General features: G+C 30.7%; 1 protein-coding gene across 5 annotated transcripts; it reads right to left on the reverse strand.

Moving 5' to 3' along the window:
- Window positions 1–314: 314 nt before the first annotated feature.
- On the reverse strand, window positions 315–24,523 carry CysRS-m (cysteine--tRNA ligase-like protein, mitochondrial). Of its 5 annotated transcripts, none has more exons than XM_076487622.1 (14): window positions 24,371–24,523; window positions 22,925–23,268; window positions 21,600–21,650; window positions 18,713–18,830; window positions 17,403–17,580; window positions 12,432–12,642; window positions 11,401–11,534; window positions 10,406–10,537; window positions 9,545–9,683; window positions 8,969–9,188; window positions 3,490–3,658; window positions 3,147–3,340; window positions 2,878–2,964; window positions 315–1,984 (listed from the first exon to the last, which is right to left on the reverse strand). In XM_076487622.1, exons 2-14 carry the CDS (start codon window positions 23,182–23,184, stop codon window positions 1,952–1,954), a joined length of 1,926 nt encoding a protein of 641 aa, XP_076343737.1. In that variant the 5' UTR covers window positions 23,185–23,268; window positions 24,371–24,523; the 3' UTR covers window positions 315–1,951. The 5 variants fall into 5 exon arrangements, 4 of the variants coding, with proteins under 4 accessions (XP_076343737.1, XP_076343736.1, XP_076343738.1 ...); XM_076487621.1 differs by having other exon boundaries at window positions 3,147–3,370; XM_076487623.1 differs by lacking the exon at window positions 24,371–24,523 and adding an exon at window positions 24,285–24,366.
- Window positions 24,524–25,835: the final 1,312 nt, after the last annotated feature.

A 25,835-nucleotide genomic window follows, 5' to 3' on the forward strand; every position in this document is an offset into this window, starting at 1 on the left:
TACTGTAGTACAGCTGTTGACAATCTGTGTTATATTTCTGTGTACTGTAGTACAGCTGTTAACAATCTGTGTTATATTTCTGTGTACTGTATTACCATTATTAATAACCTGCCACTTTCTTTTACAGAGATGGATGTACTTTATGTGACTAGCTTGAACAAATTAAATGTTTATTTTTAAAAAAAGGCTGATTTCATACATTATTTTTATCATTTAGTTTTGTAGTATATTTTGTTTTATTAGAATATTTTAATAGAATGTATACTTCGACTCTTATGGGAAACTGAAAATAAATCTAAGTAATTAATCTAAGGTATGTTATAAATAATGTTTATTGAACAAGATTAGAAGTAGCTTATTCTACATACACTATCCTGACTGAAGTATCTGGAACATATATATCCAATAATTCATGAGTATTGATTAATAGTGCTAGGGATGTCACAACATTGTGAATTACTGCAACTTCTTGTATGAAAACATCATGTTTCAATAAACAGGATGTTCATTCTGCCTCTATAAAACCAATACAAAAAGAAAACAACAGAATATTCCCTCATCTGGAAGATGTTAAGTGGAAACTTACTTATCTTTCAACTGACACAGTCTATTTTGTAACACAATCATTTATTTTATGCTCAATGTCTTTAAATGAGAATTATCCAATACAAGGCATCTTGCTGTTTCAATTTAATATACTGAAATGGAAAAATGGTTAATACATGAATTAGTAATAGAACTGAGATTTAACTGGAAACTAGCATAACTTAATAACATAACTTTTAATATCTACTTAAGTTACAACTACAAACTTAAATAAGTATTAGAAATGGCAGTGTCTCTAATACAATACGTATAGTAGGACTACCATGTGACCTCATCCAAAAAATTAACTCTACTAAAACAGTAAGAGCTAACACCAATCCCTGTTCCTGCAAGGATATCCACAGCAATGTTTACAACTATTACAAGTTAACTAAGCATGTCTTCAGTGGCTTTATAAGTCTTTTGTTGTGCACTAAAATCATATTTCATGTGGAATACTTTTAACAAAATATTTTCTGTTTATTTTCTAAGTCAGTTTAACTTAGATTCTGACTGGTCTGAGTATAAAGTGGTTTTTGTTGTCAAGAATGAAAACATTTCTTTTCATCACATGGTTCTTGTAGTTAATTTAAATAAATATAAAACTCTAACTTTTCTCTTATTTTCTTCACCTAACACTCATTAAATCAATGACACACAGTGAAACTGAAGTAACATTTTGAAACAAACCTTTTACCTGTTTTAATAATTGAAATGATTTCAAAATATCATATTATGTTAGTCACACTTTCTTTGGATTACTTTTTCAATTTCACTGTTTTATTACCTTGTTTGTATGACATTCCATTTTCCCATATCTCTGGAGTGACACATCACACTGGTAATATTGTGAGCAGCTCTGAATTCATGATCTCATTATTTTTAAGTCTAAAGTTTTATCTAATAAGCTAGCTGACAACTACCTTAACTGTTTTGGTAACAATTTGTTTTATTACATAAATACTGAAAGGATCCCACACATCTTAAAAATGAAAAACAACTAGAAGGATTCACTTTATAATTTTTCTGTGACATTTTACTCATTTCTAATTTTTAATTATTTGAAAGAATTCAACCATGGATAAAAGATAGCAGCATCTAAACCAATTAGCTATCTTCTAAAACTTGTTAATAAATAATTATCACTTTTATAGAATACACACAAGTCCAACTTCTTGTTTGACATAAATCTAAGAACACACATCAGAATCACACTGGCTAAACTGACACTTCTTTTCTTCACTAACACTGTTGCTTTCATCTTGTTTCATAAGAACTATCATTACAATGATAAGAAGACATATGTGCACTACAATTCATGGAAAGTCACCAGCAATAAACTTTTCCAGGTTCAAGACTGGAAGTGTTACGTTTTTGTCTTTGGTTTATATTCAGGTTCCTAAAGTTACAAGAAACAAAACAAAGAAAATATTCTATTAAGACATTCTCTTAATATAGAAAAAGATACAAAGAATGAAACAGTATGCAAGACAAAAACTATCTACATGTACTGTCTGTTCATAACTGTAATGACACACTGACAGTGAGACTAGGTAAAACTATCTGCATGTACTGTCTGTTCGTAACTGTCATGACACATCAATTAACCTGGGAGAGTAACACCAGGTAAAACTATCAATATGTACTGCTTGTTGATAACTGTCATGACACATCAGTTAACCTGGGAGAGTAACACCAGGTAAAACTATCCACATGTACTGCCTGTTGATAACTGTCATAATACATCGGTCAAGCTGGGAGAGTAACACCAGATAAAACTATCAATATGTACTGCTTGTTGATAACTGTCATGACACATTGGTCAACCTGGGAGACTAACACCAGGTAAAACTATCTACATGTACTGTCTGTTGATAACTGTCATGACACATTGGTCAACCTGGGAGAGTAACACCAGGTAAAACTATCTACACCTCCTGTCTATTGATAACTGTCATAACACATTGACAGTAACACCAGATAAGATTATCTACACTTACTCTCTATTGATAACTGTCATGACACACTGGTTCACCAGATAAAAATAATTCATTTTAACTGTGTCTTAAAACTTTATAACACCTGCAAAAAAGTTCCCAAACTTACACTTTTGTTTAACTTATATAATGTTTTCACAAACAGCATATTTCATTCTAAAGTAAACTAACCCACATTTTAGTTCTCTCTCATAAACAACATTTTGAAAATAACGTATTCAAAACATTATTATATATTAAGTACAAACAATGAAACATCTGACAACATAGTCTTGTAGAAGTGATAGTTTCTTACAAATGGATCATAGCTTCCAAGGCTTGTTCTCTTGGCATCTACAGAGATGTTTTCCAACAATGACCATGAAGAGTCTTTCCCTCTGTCCTATTATATATTAAAATTGTATTTCAACACTCAAAGAACATACTAGTAATATTTATTTACAATATTACATTCTTTTAAAACATCTTTTCCAACAGACAAGAGTTACTGTTACAACCACTCTAACTACTATCTATGTATTCAGGATATGTTTATTTTCTATAATTTATTTCTCAGAATCCTACTTTGATCTGGATGCCTGCTATGTACAGCTCATCTCGTATGACATCACATGCCTTTACAAGAGGCTCTCTTTCCTTTCTCTGTATCTTTTGCCTTTCCTTGTGATTTAGTCTGGGTGTTGTCCAGGTGATGTCCCCTTTATGTAAAGGAGGCTGTATGGGAGGGACTGGGAGACCTTCTGAGGTATTCCAAGAAGCTATGAAGATAAATTTTTCTTCATTCTGCACTTATGAGGATAATAAAAAAGTCAGTTATTAAAGACTAATTATAAAATTACATTTAACATTAAGACTCACATAAAGAAATGTGATACTTTAATTTAAAACCATAACTAGTAAATTCTACCTTCTTTGTCCTGTTCCAATTTGTAATTTGGGTCATCAGTTTGATATTGTGATTGAGCACTAGGTCCCATTGTTAAAGCATACACCCGCACTTGACTTCGAAATTTAACAAGTGAATCCAAGACTCTGACAAGTGTACCCATGTAACTTCCTTGAGAGGTGATGCAGGCCTAAAAAATTAATGTAATTTTTTTTGACATTCACACACAAAATAAGAGTACAGAATAATTTAATACAAATACCAGTACAACCCTGACTTTATTGGGAATAAATTATAAAAATTTGTTTAAAATTATAATGTTACTCTAATTACAAGTGTATCCACAAACAAAATTTGAGTTAACTACAAAGCTTTTCATTTTCATACTGTTCTTCCAAAGAAACAGTAAGTTAACTACGTATAAAAATTACACAAATCAAAACTGAAAACAAGTCATCTCAACTGATATGCTTTTATTATAGTAAAATTGTGGCCAACTGTAAAATACACATTGATTATTTAGGTAAAAAATTTTATTATTTTATAACATTAAAGCCTTAGACAACTACAAAATACAAGGTGATTAGTTTGTCCAAAAATTATATACGTCTAATATAATAAAGTCAAGGCCAACTGTCAGCTGTTCATGAAATGCTTTATTTCTACTGTTAAAATGAACTAAATGAATGGCGAATATTTAATAGGAATGATCACCTATTTATAAAATACTGTTAAATTTTTCTCCGTTGTTAAAATAAATAACACAAGTTGCAAATATTTCACAACCAACATTCAGACATTCATGTTCTTTTAAACTAAATTTCAGCTTCCATCTTAGACAAAATGTACTAATTTCTGAAAATAAAAGTGCCTTACAAAGTATGGCAATTAATTGTTCATGGTGCTTATTTCAGTACACAAATATTTTCTTTAGTTTTTCTACTGATTAATTTGATGGATGCTACATGAATTCTGTAACTGATACCACTGTAACAACCCTTGAAAAAGTTAATAGCAGATCAAGATTCTGAAAGTAATAAATAAATTAACTTTGATGTAGGAATGGTAATGCTGAACAGTACAGAAAGAAAGTAGAGATGTATAGAGAAAACCATAGAAAATTATTTACATAGGTAGCTAGTGTGTACTGAGTCAATCTTACTAGTTCATAGCTATTAGCTTTTGTAAGGCTGTATACCATTATTTAATTTAAACCCTTTTATTCAAGCATATATTTATCAAATGACAGAAAAAGTTAATAACAGATCAAGATTCTGAAAGTAATAAATAAATTAACTTTGATGTAGGAATGGTAATGCTGAACAGTACAGAAAGAAAGTAGAGATGTATAGAGAAAACCATAGAAAATTATTTACATAGGTAGCTAGTGTGTACTGAGTCAATCTTACTAGTTCATAGCTATTAGCTTTTGTAAGGCTGTATACCATTATTTAATTTAAACCCTTTTATTCAAGCATATATTTATCAAATGACAGAAATTTATTTATTTTTTTTATTCAGTGTTTATCCTCTGTTTTTTAAACAAGTTCTCTGAAAGACATTGTTAATGAAAAGTTTATTTTTGCAATTCAATGGTTGGTATCATAACATTTTTGTATTACATATATAGTTTATATTCTATTAGTATCACATCAGTTTTGTATTATATATGGTTTATATCCTGTTAGTATCACATCAGTTTTGTATTATATATGGTTTATATCCTGTTAGTATCACATCAGTTTTGTATTATATATGGTATTTTATCCTGTTAGTATCACATCAGTTTTGTATTATATATGGCATTATATCCTGTTAGTATCACATCAGTTTTGTATTATATATGGTATTATATCCTGTTAGTATCACACCAGTTTTGTATTATATATGGTATTATATCCTGTTAGTATCACATCAGTTTTGTATTATATATGGTATTATATCCTGTTAGTATCACATCAGTTTTGTATTATATATGGCATTATATCCTGTTAGTATCACATCAGTTTTGTATTATATATGGTATTATATCCTGTTAGTATCACATCAGTTTTGTATTATATATGGTATTATATCCTGTTAGTATCACATCAGTTTTGTATTATATATGGTATTATATCCTGTGAGTATCACATCAGTTTTGTATTATATATGGTATTATATCCTGTTAGTATCACATCAGTTTTGTATTATATATGATATTATATCCTGTTAGTATCACATCAGTTTTGTATTATATATGGTATTATATCCTGTTAGTATCATATCAGTTTTGTATTATATATGGTTTATATCCTGTTAGTATCATATCAGTTTTGTCAGTTTCTTCATGCCACTTGTAGAATAACCTAAGGTTTGATATTAAACTATGCTATTGACGACAATGGATTATTAATCATCACTGCTCATAATACTGACTGCTTGGAACTTAACATTCAGGAACCTACAGTAATGAAAGAACGTATGAAATATGTAGAAATGCATCATGTTTACGTTTTCGTTATACTGCCATCCCTACGTCACTTTACACTTACCAAATGTTTTTATGATACAGTCATCCCTACACCATTTTATACTAAATTGTTTTTTATGATACTGTCCTCCCTACATCGTTTCATACTTAATTGTTTTCAATGATTCTGCCCTCCCTACATCATTTCATACTTGTTTTCTATGATACTGCCCTCCCTACATCGTTTCATACTTAATTGTTTTCTATGATACTGCCCTCTCTACATCGTTTCATACTTAATTGTTTTCTATGATACTGCCCTCCCTACATCATTTCATACTAAATTGTTTTCTATGATACTGCCCTCCCTACATAGTTTCATACTTCATTGTTTTCTATGATACTGCCCTCCCTACATCATTTAATACTTAATTGTTTTCTATGATACTGCCCTTCCTACATCGTTTAATACTTAATTGTTTTTTTTTCTTTGTTTTGTGACATTTAAAAATTTAATATTACTGTGTTGATTTTTGTGTTTACTCCTTCACTTCATATATAATATAGAGGGTTGGCTCTCTAAGAACATCAACTGTATAGTGTACAAAGCACTCAATATTCTACATGTTACAGTTATGTAATGTTCACCTACTATTAATTGATAATGCTCTTAAAACAACTTTCTGTTGTATTAATGCTATTATGGAAAGTTTATAAAATTTTAGTCAGTGCAGGAAAATAAAACAAAGATGAACATTCTGGATCTTCAGCTAGTTCCCAGTTTCCAGCTTAGGAACACTTTTTACTGATATTAGGAGTTTTACAAGCTGGAAAACACTTAACAATGGCAGTTAGGAGCTCACATAAGACTATAACTCTATTAGACATACGTGAGAATCACAAAGTAATATATTGAATGTGAAAGCCAGTTTTTTTCTCAGCCCTACCCTCATACTAAATGCTATTGCCCTTAGTGATAACTAATAGCTATGAGAAGAAATGATATTATCTATTTGGACAAAGTTGTTGAGGTCATTCAACCTGGTTTGATGGAAGATAGAAACAGCTGAAGGAACACAATAAAGTCCTGATTTTTCTGTGAGAAACTTAATTAACAACATAAGAAACACTTATTAATTTGACAAGACAGAAAAGGTACAGAAATCAAAAGTTCACCAGCTTGTTAAAAGCAACAAAAAACCAGAAAATGGAAGAAATAAAATGTTGATCACTGTTTAAATTTTTCCCTCTGTTAACAATTTAATGAGGAAGGAATTATGTTTATCAGCTTATAAAACTGACACTACTTTTTTATTTTTAGTTTATTCTATAACTTAAAGGTTAAGGCCTACTTTGGATCTAAACCTAAACAATAGTAAAAGTAAATATTTAATGTTAATTTCCATGATCAGTCTACATTAAGCCATAATGGTGAATGTGTTGGGGCTATTCCAACTATCAAGCAAAACCCAGACCCCAATGTAAAACTAGCCAGCAACTACAGAGAATCAGTTAAGAGTTGAGAGCTTGAATTTACAATGTCTGAGATCCCATGGCCTTTCGCTGTATACAGACAGTTACCTCTAATATTTATGTATAACCTTATGGTGAGTAAACCACCTTTTTATTTGACAATTACATTGTAATGTTAAACAGAATTAAAACCCTTATTTTAATAGGTCTTAAGTCCATATACCCCTTTATTTGAAAATTCCTTCAAGTATAAACTGGGTAAACTGAGACAAGTCCAGCTACATGGTCTTTTGTTCTGGTAAAATGAACAAATATGTAAATATTTTAAAGTTAGTTACTTATATACCAATGATAAACTTGAGTAATTAGCAACTTTTAAGATGTTCACAAGACAGTTTCCACAGAAGAACAGTTGGTCATGTTTGAAGAAAAATTAGCACCATCAGCATACTGCATTTTCTGATGTACTTATCCAATGAAAGAAATATAACTATTATAGAAATACACAATCTAATCTATTTTCATGTAGATGCTTGGTTAGTTTAAGTTTTGGAATAATTATTTCTATATCTGTAAATTCATCAAACAGGTCATTAAAAGTCTTGATCAAATTTTTTTAGACCTATTTTAGTACACAAAATAGTATAACATAAGGTCACTTAGAAACAATAAAGGTAGCTGCTTCCCACAACTGGCTGCAGACAGCGACAGACAGTAAGACATCATGGGTTTAAGCACTCAACACCTAATGTTTGACTGATTCTATAGCTGCTGGCTTGTTCAATATCAGTATCTGGTAGATAGAATATCCACAACACTTTAGGATGTTATGGAAACAAACATCATCTGTTGTCACTCATTGACAACAAGAAAGACTGGTAATAGAAATTAATTTTGATTTTTATATTCAATATTATATTTTTTAAGTTCCTTACTGTTTTATAATATTGACTTAATCCCCTACTGATAATGCATCTAATAGCATTATAAATATTGATTTATTTAAATATACACACACACACACACATTTGTATTTCAAAACTATAATCTAAATAGTGAGGTACTTTATATTCTTCAAAACAATACATAGCCTAACTTACAATAAATCTTCTGACCTCTTACAAAAATTTCCGACTTCTCTAAATAATTTCTATCATTTTCTCTAGTATTGTGTAAATTTATTCTACGGTGGATGGTAATCTCTCCACAAAGATCATGACTATATTTAATGAAATTTTTGCAAAGGTGGTGTCTGTGTATTTATAATATACAATTGTAAAGATGATAAACCACTGTTATTATAAACAATGATACAAACATGTTCAATGTCTTCGTAACATTTGATAAACATGCTACAATTTAGTAATATAAAAGACTAACACCTTCTTACTTGTATACTCTATCCCAAACATGTTCAATGTCTTGGTAACATATGGGAAACATGTTACAATTTAGTAACATAAAAAACTGGCACTTACCTTCTTACTTGAGTATTCTATCCCAAAGACTTTTAATGTCTTGATAACACATGATAAACATGCTACAGTTTAGTAAATATAAGAAACAGACACTTACCTTCTTACTTGTATACTCTATCCCAAACATGTTCAATGTCTTGGTAACATATGATAAACATGCTCCAACAGCCCCTGCACTACGAGGTACTGTACTTTCTGGAACTTTCTGCAAGTCTTTCTTTGCTTCATTTACTAAGTTCAAGATTGAATCCAGAGCTTTACTAGTGTTAAAGCCATCTTCTAAAGCCTCTTTTACTTCTTTTCTCGTTTCTGAAAGACTGAAAAGAAAGCAACTAGTTGAAAAAATTACACATTTCAACCATTTTAAGAAATTCAAATTATAACTTGTTTTCCAAAGAATCATATCTCTCTTCAATATTTCCTTTGTATTTCATTACTTCTCTATTAAACATCAAACAATATTTTTTTTATCTAATGAATAATATAAACCAAATAAAAAAGTACTAGGGCATGCCAAATCTTTCAACCAGAAGAATCTTAGTGGTATTCAAGCCTGTTGAGACAAGTATTACAACATCAGCATGTGACATTTTATAACACTAAACCTAAACATTGTAAAAATACTCTTAAAAGTATTGATACCTTATTAGTAATGAAAATACTCAAAATTTACCATTTTAATAAATATGGTTCATTAAAAGGACCAGCACTTAAATGTCCATCTAGGTAAGCCTCTGCATCTGTTATGAATGATTTCAACTTCTTATTTGTAACTTTAGCCTCTTCCAGGAAATTATCGGTGTATGCAATATCTGTGAATTATGTAAACATACGAACAAAGCTGTACTTAGAAAAATCAACACATGTACAAATTAACACAACTTAATGCACAAATAAAAATTTAATACTTCCCAAAATGCTAAGTTTCTTGCCTGAATTATATAACTAATAATCATTTATTGGTTAAAACTTGTGCACAATCATAATAATAAAAAAGTACAAATCCCTCACTTGCCACATAATAAAACAATATAAAAGTCTCACTTTCCATATGATACATAATACATCTTTCTCTTCCACCAAATAACAAATTTCTTACAATATAATGAAATAATTCATGCTATTTCTCACGTCCTTATAATAAAACAATACAATTTTCCCATTTCCCATGTCTACATATCGTTCACTCAACTTTTAAAAAAAACAAACCTTATTTAAGAATCTGGTATACATAAAACAAACATATCCATAGAATTACTATAATAATGAAAACATACACTTACTGAATTAACATATTAAAAATAACATAAATTCACAGAATTACTATAATAATGAAAACATTTACTATTATTGACTTCACACATTGAAAAAATATTTTTCTCTTATAAATTCAAAACAGTTTTGAAAAACTTACATGTTGTAGTAAACATAACTCCAATAATCATAAACTTAACAAGGTTTTATGTTTTCACAGTATCAGCCTATAACGAATTTAGTATATATTTAAAACACCTTCAAACACAAGTCTACCTACCATGTCTGTAAGGAAGTTTCAGACAACAAATCCTGAACTCATTTGCTGTATTTTTTTGCAGAAATTCTTTCACGCTGAGAGTATTTTTTAGTGACTTAGACATTTTGACACCATCACTTAGGTAAAGATGACCTAAACAACAAAGTAACAGAATTATTAACTTATGCTAAGATGGAGTTGTAACAAAGTCTTCGAGATTAAAATCAGCACCACAATAGGACCTGAATTAAAACTTGCTAACAAATCACATACACTCATGCAAACTTTACTTATCTTCCTGCTGAATTCAGTGAATATTTCTACTGTGCTGTACACCATAAGAAACCCTTGATGAAGGCAGCTGAACAAAAACAAAAAGTTGACTATCAATAATGTCAAAACTTGACTTAGGATTTAGAAATCTCTTAAACTAGCTAAACCTCAGATATTACTGGAATTATGGCAAGAGAACCAAACAAAAGATCCAATGATTTCTATTCATTATAGACCTTAGTTTCTAGCACACTGTTTTATGTTATTAAACACTTCTAGCCATTACTTTGTTCCAACAGATTTTAATTTATAACCTGTTTTTTAGTTCTTGTCTACTGTGTGGGATTTTTTCCAAACACTTATACTATTTACCAATTATCATGTAAACAAATATTACACTCATGATGATGAGAAACCCACTTGAAGTAAAAACATATCTCAGGATGGCTGGTATGGGTATTAAAACTTTTACCACAAAAAGCAGAGAACAAAATTTTAGCCTTGTTTGTTAACCTGTTTATTAAGTTTTAATACCCATACCAGATGTCCTGAGATAAAAAATACTACACTCTTCCAATCCAAGCTATTTCACTCAGGATTAGCAGTAAATATTAAAAATATGAAGCCAGATATAAGGAATCTTAAATATTTTAATGTCACTTTCTGTTTGTAATTAAGTGCAAAGCTACACAATGGGCTATTTGAACTCTGCCCCCAATGACAAATATTAACAAAACAATTACCTGTATGTAGCCAGTAATTGGCCCAAAGACAAGTACCATGAAATGCCTCAGACTGGGCCTCCTCATTCTCGTGGTGGGGAAATATTAAATCCTTTCCACCAGAATGGACATCCAGATTACTTCCAAATATATGACTGTTGGAACCCAATATACTCATAGCTAGTTACACAAACAATACTCACACAAACATTATTTCTTAAACTATAATTTACATTCTTAAAATATGGGTTACACATTTTTTTTTCTGTTTGCATGACATTTTATTGCAAAAGGCTTTTAACACACAGAATGAGTCACTAAGTTGTAATTATAAAAATTTGAATGAAAAGTGCATTAAGGTTGTTCTTTAAGCCTAATTATGACTGCTGATGTTGGCTGAACTATAGTTCCAACAAAGGAACTTTAAGACTTATCTTTGTGATATAATATCACACACTCAAAGAATATTCACACAAATTATTGTTTATATTGCTACAAAAATATCCAAAAACAACACTCTCTAAAGGAACAATTATACAAACATTTCTATAAACTGTTACACCTACACAAACAATTAATTATACAAACACTGTTTTATAAACTGTTACACCTACACAAACAATTAATTATACAAACACAGTTCTATAAACTGTTAGACCTACACAATGGAATAATTATACAAACATTGTTCTATAAACTGTTACACCTAGACAAAGGAACAATTATACAAACACTCTTCTATAAACTGTTACACCTAGACAAAGGATCAATTATACAAACAACACAGTTCTATAAAATGTTACACCTACATATCATCTTTGAAGATAATCTCTTATTTCAAAATCAAAGATCGTCAGAGACTAAATATCATCCATAAAATACAAAAAATCAATAACTTTGTATAAATACTTATGACTATTTAAATATTACATAAAGTTTAATGAAACTTACTTTTAAAAGAAAAATACTGATATTTGATTCAAATATTGATATAAATATTATGTTAAACATAACACAAATGTTACAAAAATCAAATCATTGAAATACAAGACCTAGCCATTGCTGAACATTCAATATGCCATCCTGGCCTTCCTTTACCCCAAGGACTGCTCCACCACGGTTCACCAGCTTTGTGAGCTTTCCACACAGCAAAGTCCTGCAGGTTTCGTTTTTCGAGATCACTTGCCTCTTGCTCATCTTCACTTTTAATGTTTGAAAATTTTCCATAGTTTCCAAACATCTTTACATCAAAATAAACTGTTCCTAGACACACAGAAACAAGACGTTATGAATGTTTCTGGAAAGTGGAATAAACTCTATTAAACAGATAAAAAGAAATTAATCTTATGTGATCAAGCTCTAACATATCTTCATTCATCTCTTTTCATTGAAATATATTAGAAAGTTACAGTCCAACACTGTATAAATCTTTGTTTCTGGACTTGAAACAATGAGCAATCCATATCAAATCACAAGTGTAATTTATGAATGTATCACCATCTAATTATCAGTAACCCTTAGTTCAGTCCAGCACTGTATAAATCCTTGTTCCTGGACCTGAAACAATGAACAGTCCATATTAAACACAAATGTAACTTATGAACATATCACCATCCAATTACTAACCAATCTTAATACAGTCCAGCATTGTATAAATCCTTGTTTCTGGACTTGAAATGATGAACAGTCCATAATAAACACAAGTGTAACTTATGAGCATATCACCATCTAATTATCAATAAACTTTAATACAGTCCAGCATTATACAAATCCTTGTTTCTGGACTTGAAATGATGAACAGTCCATAATAAACACAAGTGTAACTTATGAGCATATCACCATCTAATTATCAATAAACTTTAATACAGTCCAGCATTATATAAATCCTTGTTTCTGGACTTGAAATGATGAACAGTCCATAATAAACACAAGTGTAACTTATGAGCATATCACCATCTAATTATCAATAAACTTTAATACAGTCCAGCATTGTATAAATCCTTGTTTCTGGACTTGAAATGATGAACAGTCCATAATAAACACAAGTGTAACTTATGAGCGTATCACCATCTAATTATCAATAAACTTTAATACAGTCCAGCATTATATAAATCCTTGTTTCTGGACTTGAAATGATGAACAGTCCATAATAAACACAAGTGTAACTTATGAGCATATCACCATCTAATTATCAATAAACTTTAATACAGTCCAGCATTGTATAAATCCTTGTTTCTGGACTTGAAATGATGAACAGTCCATAATAAACACAAGTGTAACTTATGAGCGTATCACCATCTAATTATCAATAAACTTTAATACAGTCCAGCATTATATAAATCCTTGTTTCTGGACTTGAAATGATGAACAGTCCATAATAAACACAAGTGTAACTTATGAGCATATCACCATCTAATTATCAATAAACTTTAATACAGTCCAGCATTATATAAATCCTTGTTTCTGGACTTGAAATGATGAACAGTCCATAATAAACACAAGTGTAACTTATGAGCGTATCACCATCTAATTATCAATAAACTTTAATACAGTCCAGCATTATATAAATCCTTGTTTCTGGACTTGAAATGATGAACAGTCCATAATAAACACAAGTGTAACTTATGAGCATATCACCATCTAATTATCAATAAACTTTAATACAGTCCAGCATTGTATAAATCCTTGTTTCTGGACTTGAAATGATGAACAGTCCATAATAAACACAAGTGTAACTTATGAGCGTATCACCATCTAATTATCAATAAACTTTAATACAGTCCAGCATTATATAAATCCTTGTTTCTGGACTTGAAATGATGAACAGTCCATAATAAACACAAGTGTAACTTATGAAGCGTATCACCATCTAATTATCAATAAACTTTAATACAGTCCAGCATTATATAAATCCTTGTTTCTGGACTTGAAATGATGAACAGTCCATAATAAACACAAGTGTAACTTATGAGCATATCACCATCTAATTATCAATAAACTTTAATACAGTCCAGCATTATATAAATCCTTGTTTCTGGACTTGAAATGATGAACAGTCCATAATAAACACAAGTGTAACTTATGAGCATATCACCATCTAATTATCAATAAACTTTAATACAGTCCAGCATTGTGTAAATCCTTGTTTCTGGACTTGAATTGATGAACAGTCCATAATAAACACAAGTGTAACTTATGAGCGTATCACCATCTAATTATCAATAAACTTTAATACAGTCCAGCATTGTGTAAATCCTTGTTTCTGGACTTGAAATGATGAACAGTCCATAATAAACACAAGTGTAACTTATGAGCGTATCACCATCTAATTATCAATAAACTTTAATACAGTCCAGCATTATATAAATCCTTGTTTCTGGACTTGAAATGATGAACAGTCCATAATAAACACAAGTGTAACTTATGAGCATATCACCATCTAATTATCAATAAACTTTAATACAGTCCAGCATTGTATAAATCCTTGTTTCTGGACTTGAAATGATGAACAACCTGCACTTAACACTTTTCATACAAAAAGCTATCCATACATTCCTATCTACAGATAAACACAGATAAACAGGTCATCCACCAATATACTTCTACCTATTGAAACTATCTGCATAAACAAACTACTTCATCTATAAAAATACTCTCTATACAAACAAACAAGTCACCTACTTGTATACTTCTACCTACAGAAACACTGTCTATATAGACTATTATATCTATATATATTTTTATCTGCATAAAAAAACAAGAATTTTGAAATACAATGTAGTTTGGTAAATTTTTACTAGTTTGAAATCCCACAGTATCACTTACATGTTTTTCAGTTTTCTTTACTTAATGTTCCTGTTATCTTATATACACAAACACTCACTTAGGAGTGTCTGTTAACTTGTACTATGTATCATGTGGACTATATAAATTACAGTAATCCAGATAACACATTGTAATAAGTAAAGTCTGTAGCTGATTTATTGATTACCATGTTATTCATTTTGTAGTGTTAAGAAAATCTACATAGTATAATCTATGATACTTTCATCTGCATAAAAACAACTCACATAAACAAACAGGATAGCTATCTGTATTGTTCACTTACATAAAAACTATAAACAAAAATACATAGGCCACATATCTGTATATGTTCTCCTAAATAAAACCTATACAAGCACACAAATGAGTGATGTATCTGTATATGTTTATCTACATAAAATAAACAGACCACATATCTGTACATGTTCATCTACATAAAAACTACACACAAAATAAACAGGCCACATATCTGTATATGTTCGTCCATATAAAAACTATAAACAAACATGTAGACCACCTACCTGTATATGTCTTCCTAAATAAAAACTATACATACAAACAAATAAGCCACCTACCTCAATATGTTCACCAATATAAAAGTAAGGACCTCTTTGAATACATTATAAGGGTAAAGAAAATATAAGGACCCTTGAAGGATGATAAAGAAAGGCTAGTACCTGATGATCAGAGAATGGCTAAGTTATTAAATTTTGTTTTTTTCTTAGGTCTTTACTAATGAAGATTTAAGCAGTAATTCAGTCATCTTGTTTGATCTTATTTCGATTTATCAACTACTCAAGATGTGGAATACTGCTTAAATTACAAAGTTTAAAAAAAACCGATAAAGCTCCTGGACCAGATAATATTTCCCCAAGTGTTTTGAAGGAGGTTAAACATTAGATATGTGATCCACTTACTGCTATTTTGTTTTCAGTCCTTGATATTGGGCAGATACCAGACGACAGAAAGTTAGTTAATGTAGCTCATCTTTTCAAGGGAAGTGATAAAGACTGTCCCAGTAATTATAGACCCATTAGTCTTATATTAGTTGTGGAAACTGTTTTGAAACTTCTGATAAAAGATGCTTTGAAAAGTCATTTAACAAAGTATAGAATGAGTCAGTGTGGTTTCACTAAGGGAAAAATCATGCTTTACAAATATTCTGACATTATTTAAATGATTATTTATGCAGATGAAGGTAAGGGTGTAGAGATTTGGTGTAATTGCATTTTGAGAAAGCATTTGAGAAAATGCATATAAAAAGCTTGTAAAAGCAGATGTGTGAGGATAATTTTGCAAACTGGATAGATGAAAGCAGAGGGTTGTTATAAATGGAGTTCAGTCAAAGTGGATTAATGTCACAAGTGGAGTACCTCAGGGCTCAGTGTCAGGTCCTTCGCTCTCTTTGATTTAAAGACATAGATGAAGGAAAGTGAATGAATTATGTATCTTAATATGGCAGGTATGGGTATTAACATTTTTACTAAATAATGTAGTGAACAATGTTTCAACCTTCTTAGGTCATCTTCAGGTTAACAAAGAGAGACCCTGCAACTGACCATTGCCAGGCACATCTCATCATCACAAGTCAATAAATTACTTAAATTTACAGATGATATTAAAGTCTTGGGTGTTGCTGGGTGTAAAGAGGATACTACTGATTTACAGTGTTGATACACTGTCGTTTTTCATATTTAACAATAAGTATAGTGATATCCGGGGAGACAAATATAAGTTTGGGCAGGGTAGGAGTCACCCAAAGACAATTTAATTTTTCTAAAACTGTAGTTGGACTTTGGAATGAGTTGTAGAGGCAATAAATTTAAATGAACTTAAGAGAAATCTTGACAAGTATGTGAATGATAAAGGCTGGCTTTAAGATTTTTAAAAATTATTTGAATTTAGTTTAAAGGATGGAACATCCAAGATGGACTAATAGATGCCATGATGTGTCAAACCATCATGTCATGTTAAAATATGAAGGTACAGCCCTTTAAATCATCGGGCCATAATTCTGATCAGCTGAACAAACAGAAAAGTAAGTAAAAGCAGTTATCTGTGTTAAACAGTTTGTCTTTAAATGTTTAGTCAATTCACAAGATAAATGTACACATTATCATCTTAAATAAGAATATCAGCACCACAATAACCAGGAAACATTTAACTGAAGTCCTAATTTTATTAATTATGTGAAAACTTACCACTTTTGGTTACATATGCACTTCCATTATCAATTAGCTTTTGACAAAACTCCATGATATGAGGAATATGTTCTGTGACTCGAGTTATAACAGTTGGAGGTTTCACTTTCATGCTCTCCATGTTACAAAAAAAGTCTTGCTCATAAAATTTGGTTATGTGTTCCAGAGTAACATTGTACTACAGAAAAATGATTAGAATTAGAAGGGATTCTCTTTAAAAAGCTAAAACTGAACAAGTCGTGTTACATATTCTTACAATAACATTTTTACCAATATATTTTCATTTCAGAGAAAAATTGGTCAACTTATTGTTTTGAATTTCATCTTATATAGTAAGAATTTCCATCATAAAATAGAATACATTATAAGTCTACACCAAAATATAAAATAAGACACATATCTCAATTAAGAAAAATGATTTATAGTTACAGCTCCTAATCAGAAAATATATCATTAATGGCTCAAAATGAAAATGAAAGCTAACACTATTGCTAAAATATGACAAACATCTGTCTTTACATTTACCTATTTTAAAAGTGCATGTAAATTAAACTGAATCTTTAATGCTATTTCAGAGAATTAAGTATTAAATATGGTCTAAAAACAAAAAAAAAGACAAAATCACTGTGGATGTTGATGGATAAAACGTTTGAAGATAACCAACTGTACAATAAAACATTTCTCACAGTTTTTTTTCTCATTTAATGGTGGATACAATTAATTATAAAATTTAAAATGAATAGATATGCAGTAGGGTTGAAGTAAGCTTAAGTATGAATGTACAGAGTAGTAATGGAATAGGCTTAGAACTTTAACACTCTTGGTTTTGTTTGACATTATTAGCAGTTTTTAATAGCTTTAGAAATATTTTATAAGCTACACTTTTAGTAGTTCTTAGAATTTTTAAACAACTATCAATTAAAAGTCAATGTCACCTCTTACAAACACATGAAGCTAGGAGTGACTGCACAAGCCATCTTTAACTACATTTCAAAAGAAATCTTATTGAAGTCTTCAGTTTAACCAAAACTACTGTAGGTAGGTGCATTATTTCCAAAACCAAAATTCCTTTCAGAAATAACGATATAACTACAAATATTGTATTTTACAATAATACAACAAGCTTATACTCTGTATTTTGATCTACTACTTTCAGAAAATTTTAAGAGTTTGTAACAGAAGATCTTGAGTTTTTAAGTGTTAGTTACCTCTCTTGATCTTGAGTTTGTAAGTGTTAGCTACCTCTCTTGATCACGAGTTTGTAAGTGTTACTTACCTCTCTTGATCATGAGTTTGTAAGTGTTAGTTACCTCTCTTGCTCTTGCAATAATCTTGTCATCAATATCAGTTATTCCCATAACCATGACAACATCAATGTTGAAAAAGTCTTCAAGAATTCTTCGAATTATGTCAAAACGAACGTAGCAGCTGGAAGTGGGTTTAAAAACATTTGCATGAGTATTAATAGCACATTTTTTAAGTACTGAAAACTTTATGGACTAATTAAAAATGCAATCTTGAGTGTTTTCCTCAAATTCAATTAAACACCAAGAGAATTAAATTCTAAGGTAAATTCTAACAAATAAAAAGTCCTTCAAATTTATATGGAACACAGGAAGGATTTAGACATTTTTATAAAAGAGTTAGAAAAAATAATTTTATGTACTAATCCTGACGAAGCCAGAAAGGCAAAATGCTGATTAAAATGAATAGTTCTTTTATAATTATCTGGAATATAAAATAATTTTAACAAGGCAAGAATAGGGTCAAAAACAGGCATGTGCAAGCAGTAAAGCTGATAGGGTCATGACGGAAAGCCTTCAAAAGAAGATGAAGTGCAAGAAAAAGTAACAATAAAAAGAAGTGATTCATAAGTTGAAAGAAAAGATGCTGTTGAAGGAGACAAAGAACAACAGAGCCCGATTTTCTCAAAAGAATTACTGGATAAAAAGTAAATAAATGACACACACCTGTGGAATCCATTAAATGGAACCATTAAAGAAAGCACTGAAATAACCATAACAGCTCAAGTAACAGAAGCAAAAGGTCAGGGAACCAATGCAATCAACCATAATGATGGTAATATGACTGACAATCAGAATATTTCCATTTACCAATAGAGTATTGGATGGCACTTATTAAAAGTCTCAGCAGATGTCAGAAAAGTGGAAAGATAAATCTAGTGAATCCTTGAAACTGATATTGTAGTAGCTGAATTTTGTAAAGTGCATAATATAATATCTTAAAAAAAAAAAGCCAGGTATGGTAAAGGTGTATAGGAATCGTTATGATCATGAAAATTGCTGGATGAAACCCTTATGTACAATTAGACAATGGGAAGGGGTAATGAAACAAGTATCTCAAAAATACAAAGTTGACTAAAAGAAAATCAAATTGAAATTAATCTGAATGATAGTTCTAACTGACAAGTTAATTTGAATGACAGTCCTAAACTTATAAGTTTAAAATTTTGTATTGTTTTGTTCTTTCATATAACAAAGAACAGTAATGAAAGACAAGACAACAAACAGTAATGAAAGAAAGACAAGACAATGAACAGTAATGAAAGACAAAAGACGACAAACAGTAATGAAAGAAAAGACAACGAAGAGTAATGAAAGAAAGACATGACAATGAACCATAACGAAAGTCAAGAAAACGAACAGTAACAAAAGACAACGAAGAGTAATGAAAGAAAGACATGACAATGAACCATAACGAAAGTCAAGAAAACGAACAGTAACAAAAGACAAAACAACAAACAGTAACAAAAAACATGACAAGACAACAAACAGTAACGAAAGACAAGACAACAAAAGTAATGAAAGAAAGACATGACAATGAACCATAACGAAAGTCAAGAAAACGAACAGTAACAAAAGACAAAACAACAAACAGTAATGAAAGACAAGACAACAAATGGTAATGAATTGCAAGACAATGAAAGTAATGAAAGACAGAACAACGAACAGTAAGGAAAGACAAGACAGTGAACAAAAGAAAGACCAGACAACAAACAGTAACAAAAGGCAAGAGAACGAACAGTAGTGAAAGACATGACAATAAACAGTAATGAAAACGAAGACAACAAACAGTAAAGAGAGACAAGACAACGAAGAGTAACAAAAGAAAGACAAGACAATGAACGGTAACGAAATACAAGACAACAAACAGTAACGAAAGACACGACAACAAACAGTAAAGAAAGACAAGACAACAAAAGTAACGAAAGACAAAACAACGAACAGTAAGGAAACACAAAACAATGAACAGTAATGAGAGAAAGACCAGACAATGAACAGTAATGAGAGAAAGACCAGACAATGAACAGTAACGAAAGAAAGACAAGACAATGAACAGTAATGAAAGAAAGACAAGACAATGAACAGTAATGAAAGAAAGACAAGACAATGAACAGTATTAAAAGATTAAAAAAATGGGAACAAAAATTCCAGGAAATCTAAAGATTAAAAATATGTCTGAATACAAGCAATGGTGAGGAAAGAAAGAAAATATGTTCAAATATTGGTGTTTATGAAAGCTAGAGTCTAATGATGATTACATCATTGCTGGTACAATTTGCATTCATATGCATGAGGGTGTAAACTTTGTAGCATGTGCAGGAATGTACAAGGGAGTGTGCATTAAGTAATAGCTCTTGGTGACGAGTAGCTATGTCAATCTGACTCAGACTCTGAGAAATCAGAATACAAGGTGATCTTCATGTGAGGAAGAAATGTATTTTCATCCATCATGTAGTCTATCTTCATAACCTCTGATATGCAAATCTACTGTTGTTTCAGTATCTTTCTATATAAATGTGTGTGTGTGTGTTGTATGTGGTTTTCACTTTCCTCTGTCAAGAAATAAAGCAATGTTGGGTAAAAATGAATAGCTGATAACTTTGACATCATATACATAAGACCATGTTGAATGGCACTCTCTAAAAGGGTTAAAACCACATCCACATATAACATAGTGTTAGTCAATCATCACAAGAAACCAGAATTAACCAATAATTAAGTTAACAAGGAGTTACTGCATAGCCACTTCCTACTAACCAATCCCAGTATACAGTCTTATGATCTTATACATAAAGTCTGCTATCACTAAAATTAGGATTTGATATATTTTAAAGAACCATAGCATCTGTTTAATTGTAACAGCAAATGACCACATAAAAGAGGGTGAACTTACCAAGCATGTCCAATGTGAGATTCATCATAAACTGTTGGTCCACACATGTACCTTTATTGAAGGAAGAAAAGAAATAGACTCTTTATATTAACCATTACTAACAGTAACCTATGTCTTGTTTTTAGATTTTGATCCACAGTGGAAATGCTGCCTCTTTGGCAGGTACAGAGAGGGTTATACAAACCTGAGTAGCCATTTCTAACAAATATTCACATAAACAACTTTAACTAGAAGATGAAAGTTAGTAAAGTGACCAACAGATGTTCTTTCTCCAGTTTTAACTGCAAGTATAACTGAAGATTTTAGGCACTATGATAATGTGCAGCCTACAAAGATATTTACACTATAGTGTATGGTCTGTACTGACACTATCACCATAAAAATATCTATACATAAATTAGAGTTACAAAATAGCCTAACTGTTTACCATTAGCACCAGAAGTTTAAAATATGAAAACATTAACTTAATATCATTGAAGAATCTTACACTTTCTTCATGTAAGTAATTAAAACTGAAACCTCAGAATACATAGACACTTCCAATCCACAGAAGGGGAAAGTGGAATAAAAACAAACATCTTATGGTTTTACATACACTTCCTCATATGTACACAAAGTCGTGCCACAAGGTATTTACTTTAAACATACATACAAGGTACTCAATACAGAAGACATTATGCTCTGGAAACTACAACTTGTTAAAATATTTACCTTCAAAATGAAAAGAGCTAACTTCATATTAATGCTCTGCAAGTAATTACAAATTTAATTTCTCCTAACTATAATTACAAACTTAATTTCTCCTGATTGAAATTACAAACTTAGCTTCCCCTAACTGTAATTAGAAACTTAGTCCTCCCTAACTGTAATTACAAACTTTGTTTCCCCCTAACTGTAGTTATGAATTTATTTGAAAATATAACTTTTTAACACTGAAAATATTTGTTAAACAGATATTTTAGTTTAATTATTTTACAGATGAAGCCCTAAAATGTTTTCCAATATTATTTGAACAAAAACATACAAGGACCTGAATACCCTTTATTTCATCAAACAAACATGAAATTTATGTAACAAAGCAACTGATCAAGTCACCAAACTTATTTCATATGGTAGCCTATTTCAAATAATTACTTAAAAGAAAAAACATAAGATCTCTGAAGGAAAACCTGCCTTTACAAAGTTTATAACCATGTATCAAATGTGTTTTTTATAACTGTACTACTACATTTATTCAATAACATTGATGCATTTTTTGTCATCTATTTTTCAATTCAATTAAATCTCTCAGCTTTATTAAAATATAAAAAAATAGGATCTCTCACCAGGTGGCTAATCGATGATTTCTCAAAATAAGAGGAACTTTTCTGCCTACAATACTATTATAAACTTGAATACCAGTATCCCATCCTTCAGGTTGTCGCCACTCCCATGAATTTCTCTTCTCAGGGCTGTGTGAGTCTTTACTATACAAGGCACAAGGCCTAACTGATACATGGCCAAATGTTCTCATCATCTGAAAATTTCTGTTGTGACATACCCACAAAAGATTTTGAAGTGAATGTCTACAAAATTTATCTAGCATCTCTTGACTTTGTTGAGTTAAACTGTTAGAGCCTTGAACAGTCCACTCTCAGTTTTTTACATTACTTTCACACACACAAAGAACCTATGCACAAAGAAATAAAAATTAATTTTAAATTAAATCATTTATATATATATATATGTGTGTGTGTGTTTGTGTGTGTAAATTTACTTATATTTTAAAAATAATTGAAGTATTGCTTTCTTCACTGTTAATAGCTACAACGGACAACCCTTTACAAATCATATGGTTGTGGTATACAAAAAGTGTACATTTATATTCATCTAGTTGCTTTAATAGTTATTCTGTACTCTATTCATTTTTAATGAAAAATTCAATGTTCCCCTAATTCAAGAACATTCATAATACAAACATTAGTCCTAAAGGCAAAGATTGCCAATGTAAAAATAGCTAACATACATTCTAGATTAATTCTTATATTATTGGTATTAAACATTAAGTGCCTAAAGTGATAGATTAAAATATTTCACAATGAAGACATTACATAATGTATAATCTTCAAATGAGATAACAGTTTTTCAATCTCTACACAAACTAAAAGGGATAAAATTCACAGAAACATGATTAGATCTATACATTCATTTATTGGAAGTTGGAACACTTCAAATATTCGTACAAACTGTTAAGTGGTCAAAACTTAATACCAGTGATTAGAAATCTTAATATTAACATAACTTGCTTGTTTATTGTTAAGCACATGATTACAGAAGCACTCAAACCCAATCTTTCGCATTATAAGGCTTCTATACAGACTTGCCACTGAGGCAATATAATTTATCCTACTAAAAGCAATATCAGTATTGTGGAGATCTGATACTTTTAAAAAAAAGTTTACGTGTCAAGCAGAGAGAAATGAGAGACAAGTAACAATGGTATTATTAGTAGTATAACAATACTACCACTAGACAACAGAGCGCATATATCAATGTAATGATGTTGTACATCATAGCTATTTCAAAATAAAATTATATACATTATATGTAATATACTTTATAAGAAGTATTAAATAGTAATAATTAAGTAAATAGAATCAATCATTGGTAACATAGAACATTTTCTGTGTCACGTAATGTTGTTACCAAGAATTAATGGTGACATTCAACACCTTAGATTTATAGCAAGAACGAAATAGATCTAATTACGATATTATCAACTAAAATCTCACATGAAAATCATGGTTTCGAGCGAAGTAAAAATATTAAGTAGTGCCACCTAGACGGTGCAAATTACTGCTGGTGTACAATGTTAAGTGCAATTATTTAAAAATTTTTGTTAAGTGAATAGAGTAACGTTAATCGTAATATTTAACCCCAAATTGATGTTTTATTCCCTCGTGATCTTATTTCACTAACCTGATATTTTGCTGTATATTATGTTTTGTTTGATTAAATATATTGAGCACAAATAACCTATTTTGAACATGTACAAACTTATTTTGATACATATTTGTTATACCTAGGCATAATACATACTTTTATCTCCTTTTATTAATGTAGGAGTTTTCAAAATGTTCGTGTACCCTGATTCTATTCAGTTTTCTCACAAATACGAGGTCCTGGAAATTCTTGAGTTGTTCATGTTCTAGTTACTTGTAACTTTGTTGCTCTCTAGTAGATTGTTGTAATAGTGGTTGTTCATTGGGCATCTTCTTTTAGATTATTAGGTAAAAATAATATTGTGTGCACTCAGACTGGCATATCATAACGTGTCTTCGAGAATCACTAGCACAACGAGTGTAGAACACCTTCTAGCCACATTTAAACTGAAGATTTCCTTTTGAATTTCGCGCAAAGTTACACTAGGGCTATCTACGCTAGCCTTGTTTTGGAATTTCGCACAAAGCTACTCGAGGGCTATCTGTGCTAGCCGTCCCTAATTTAGCAGTGTAAGACTAGAGGGAAGGCAGCTAGTCATCACCACCCACCTCCAACTCTTGGGCTACTCTTTTACCAATGAATAGTGAAATTGAGCGTCATATTATAACGCCCCCCACGGCTGAAAGGGCAAGCATGTTTGGCGCGACGGGGATACGAACCCGTGACCCTCAGATTACGAGTCGCACGCCTTAACACGCTTGGCCATTTTATATCTAGTACTTATAAAAATGAACAGGTTCTTCTGGTTAGAAGTTAATATTAGTTTTGTTGCTTTACGCTCAATACGCCTTTAATGTTTACCGCGCCAACAATAAAAACTTTGCACTTTAACTTAAATGTATCTGGTATTAATTTTATTTTAACCAAGACAAGTATTAAGTGTAATGAAGATATGCGTAAATATCTGGAGTTGTTAAGGTCTGCAGTGCGCACAATGTTTTGTGAGTAACTTGGAAACGTGTTTCAAAGACAGAGGAATTGCTATGGCAGGATGGTAAGAAATTGATATACCATTGCAGAGATTGGGTCTGGCTGTGGCACTTTTTGACGCTTTATGTTGTTTGTATGTTCGAACATTGATAAAGAGAATGCCACTATGTTCCACTTGTTTTAATTATTGATGGGATGGGGTACATCATCTAAGATGTCACAGAGTTATTCTTTAGGAAATATTATAAATAGAGACAATGATAATTTCTTGTTGTAAACAAGGAGATAACCTGGAGGCTTGAAACTTCTTGTTGACTTATGAAT

The sequence above is a fragment of the Tachypleus tridentatus genome, chromosome 2, assembly GCF_004210375.1.
Source record: "Tachypleus tridentatus isolate NWPU-2018 chromosome 2, ASM421037v1, whole genome shotgun sequence".
NCBI classification, from domain to species: Eukaryota; Metazoa; Arthropoda; class Merostomata; order Xiphosura; family Limulidae; genus Tachypleus; species Tachypleus tridentatus.

Coding starts and splice junctions, on each gene's coding strand:
- CysRS-m (XM_076487621.1), bottom strand. CDS start 23,184: ATGCTAGATAAATTTTGTAGACATTCACTTCAAAATCTTTTGTGGGTA. Junction 18,831..21,599: donor TCTCACATTGGACATGCTTG/GTAAGTTCACCC, acceptor ACCCACTTCCAG/CTGCTACGTTCGTTTTGACA. Junction 3,371..3,489: donor ATTGGAACAGGACAAAGAAG/GTAGAATTTACT, acceptor TATCCTCATAAG/TGCAGAATGAAGAAAAATTT.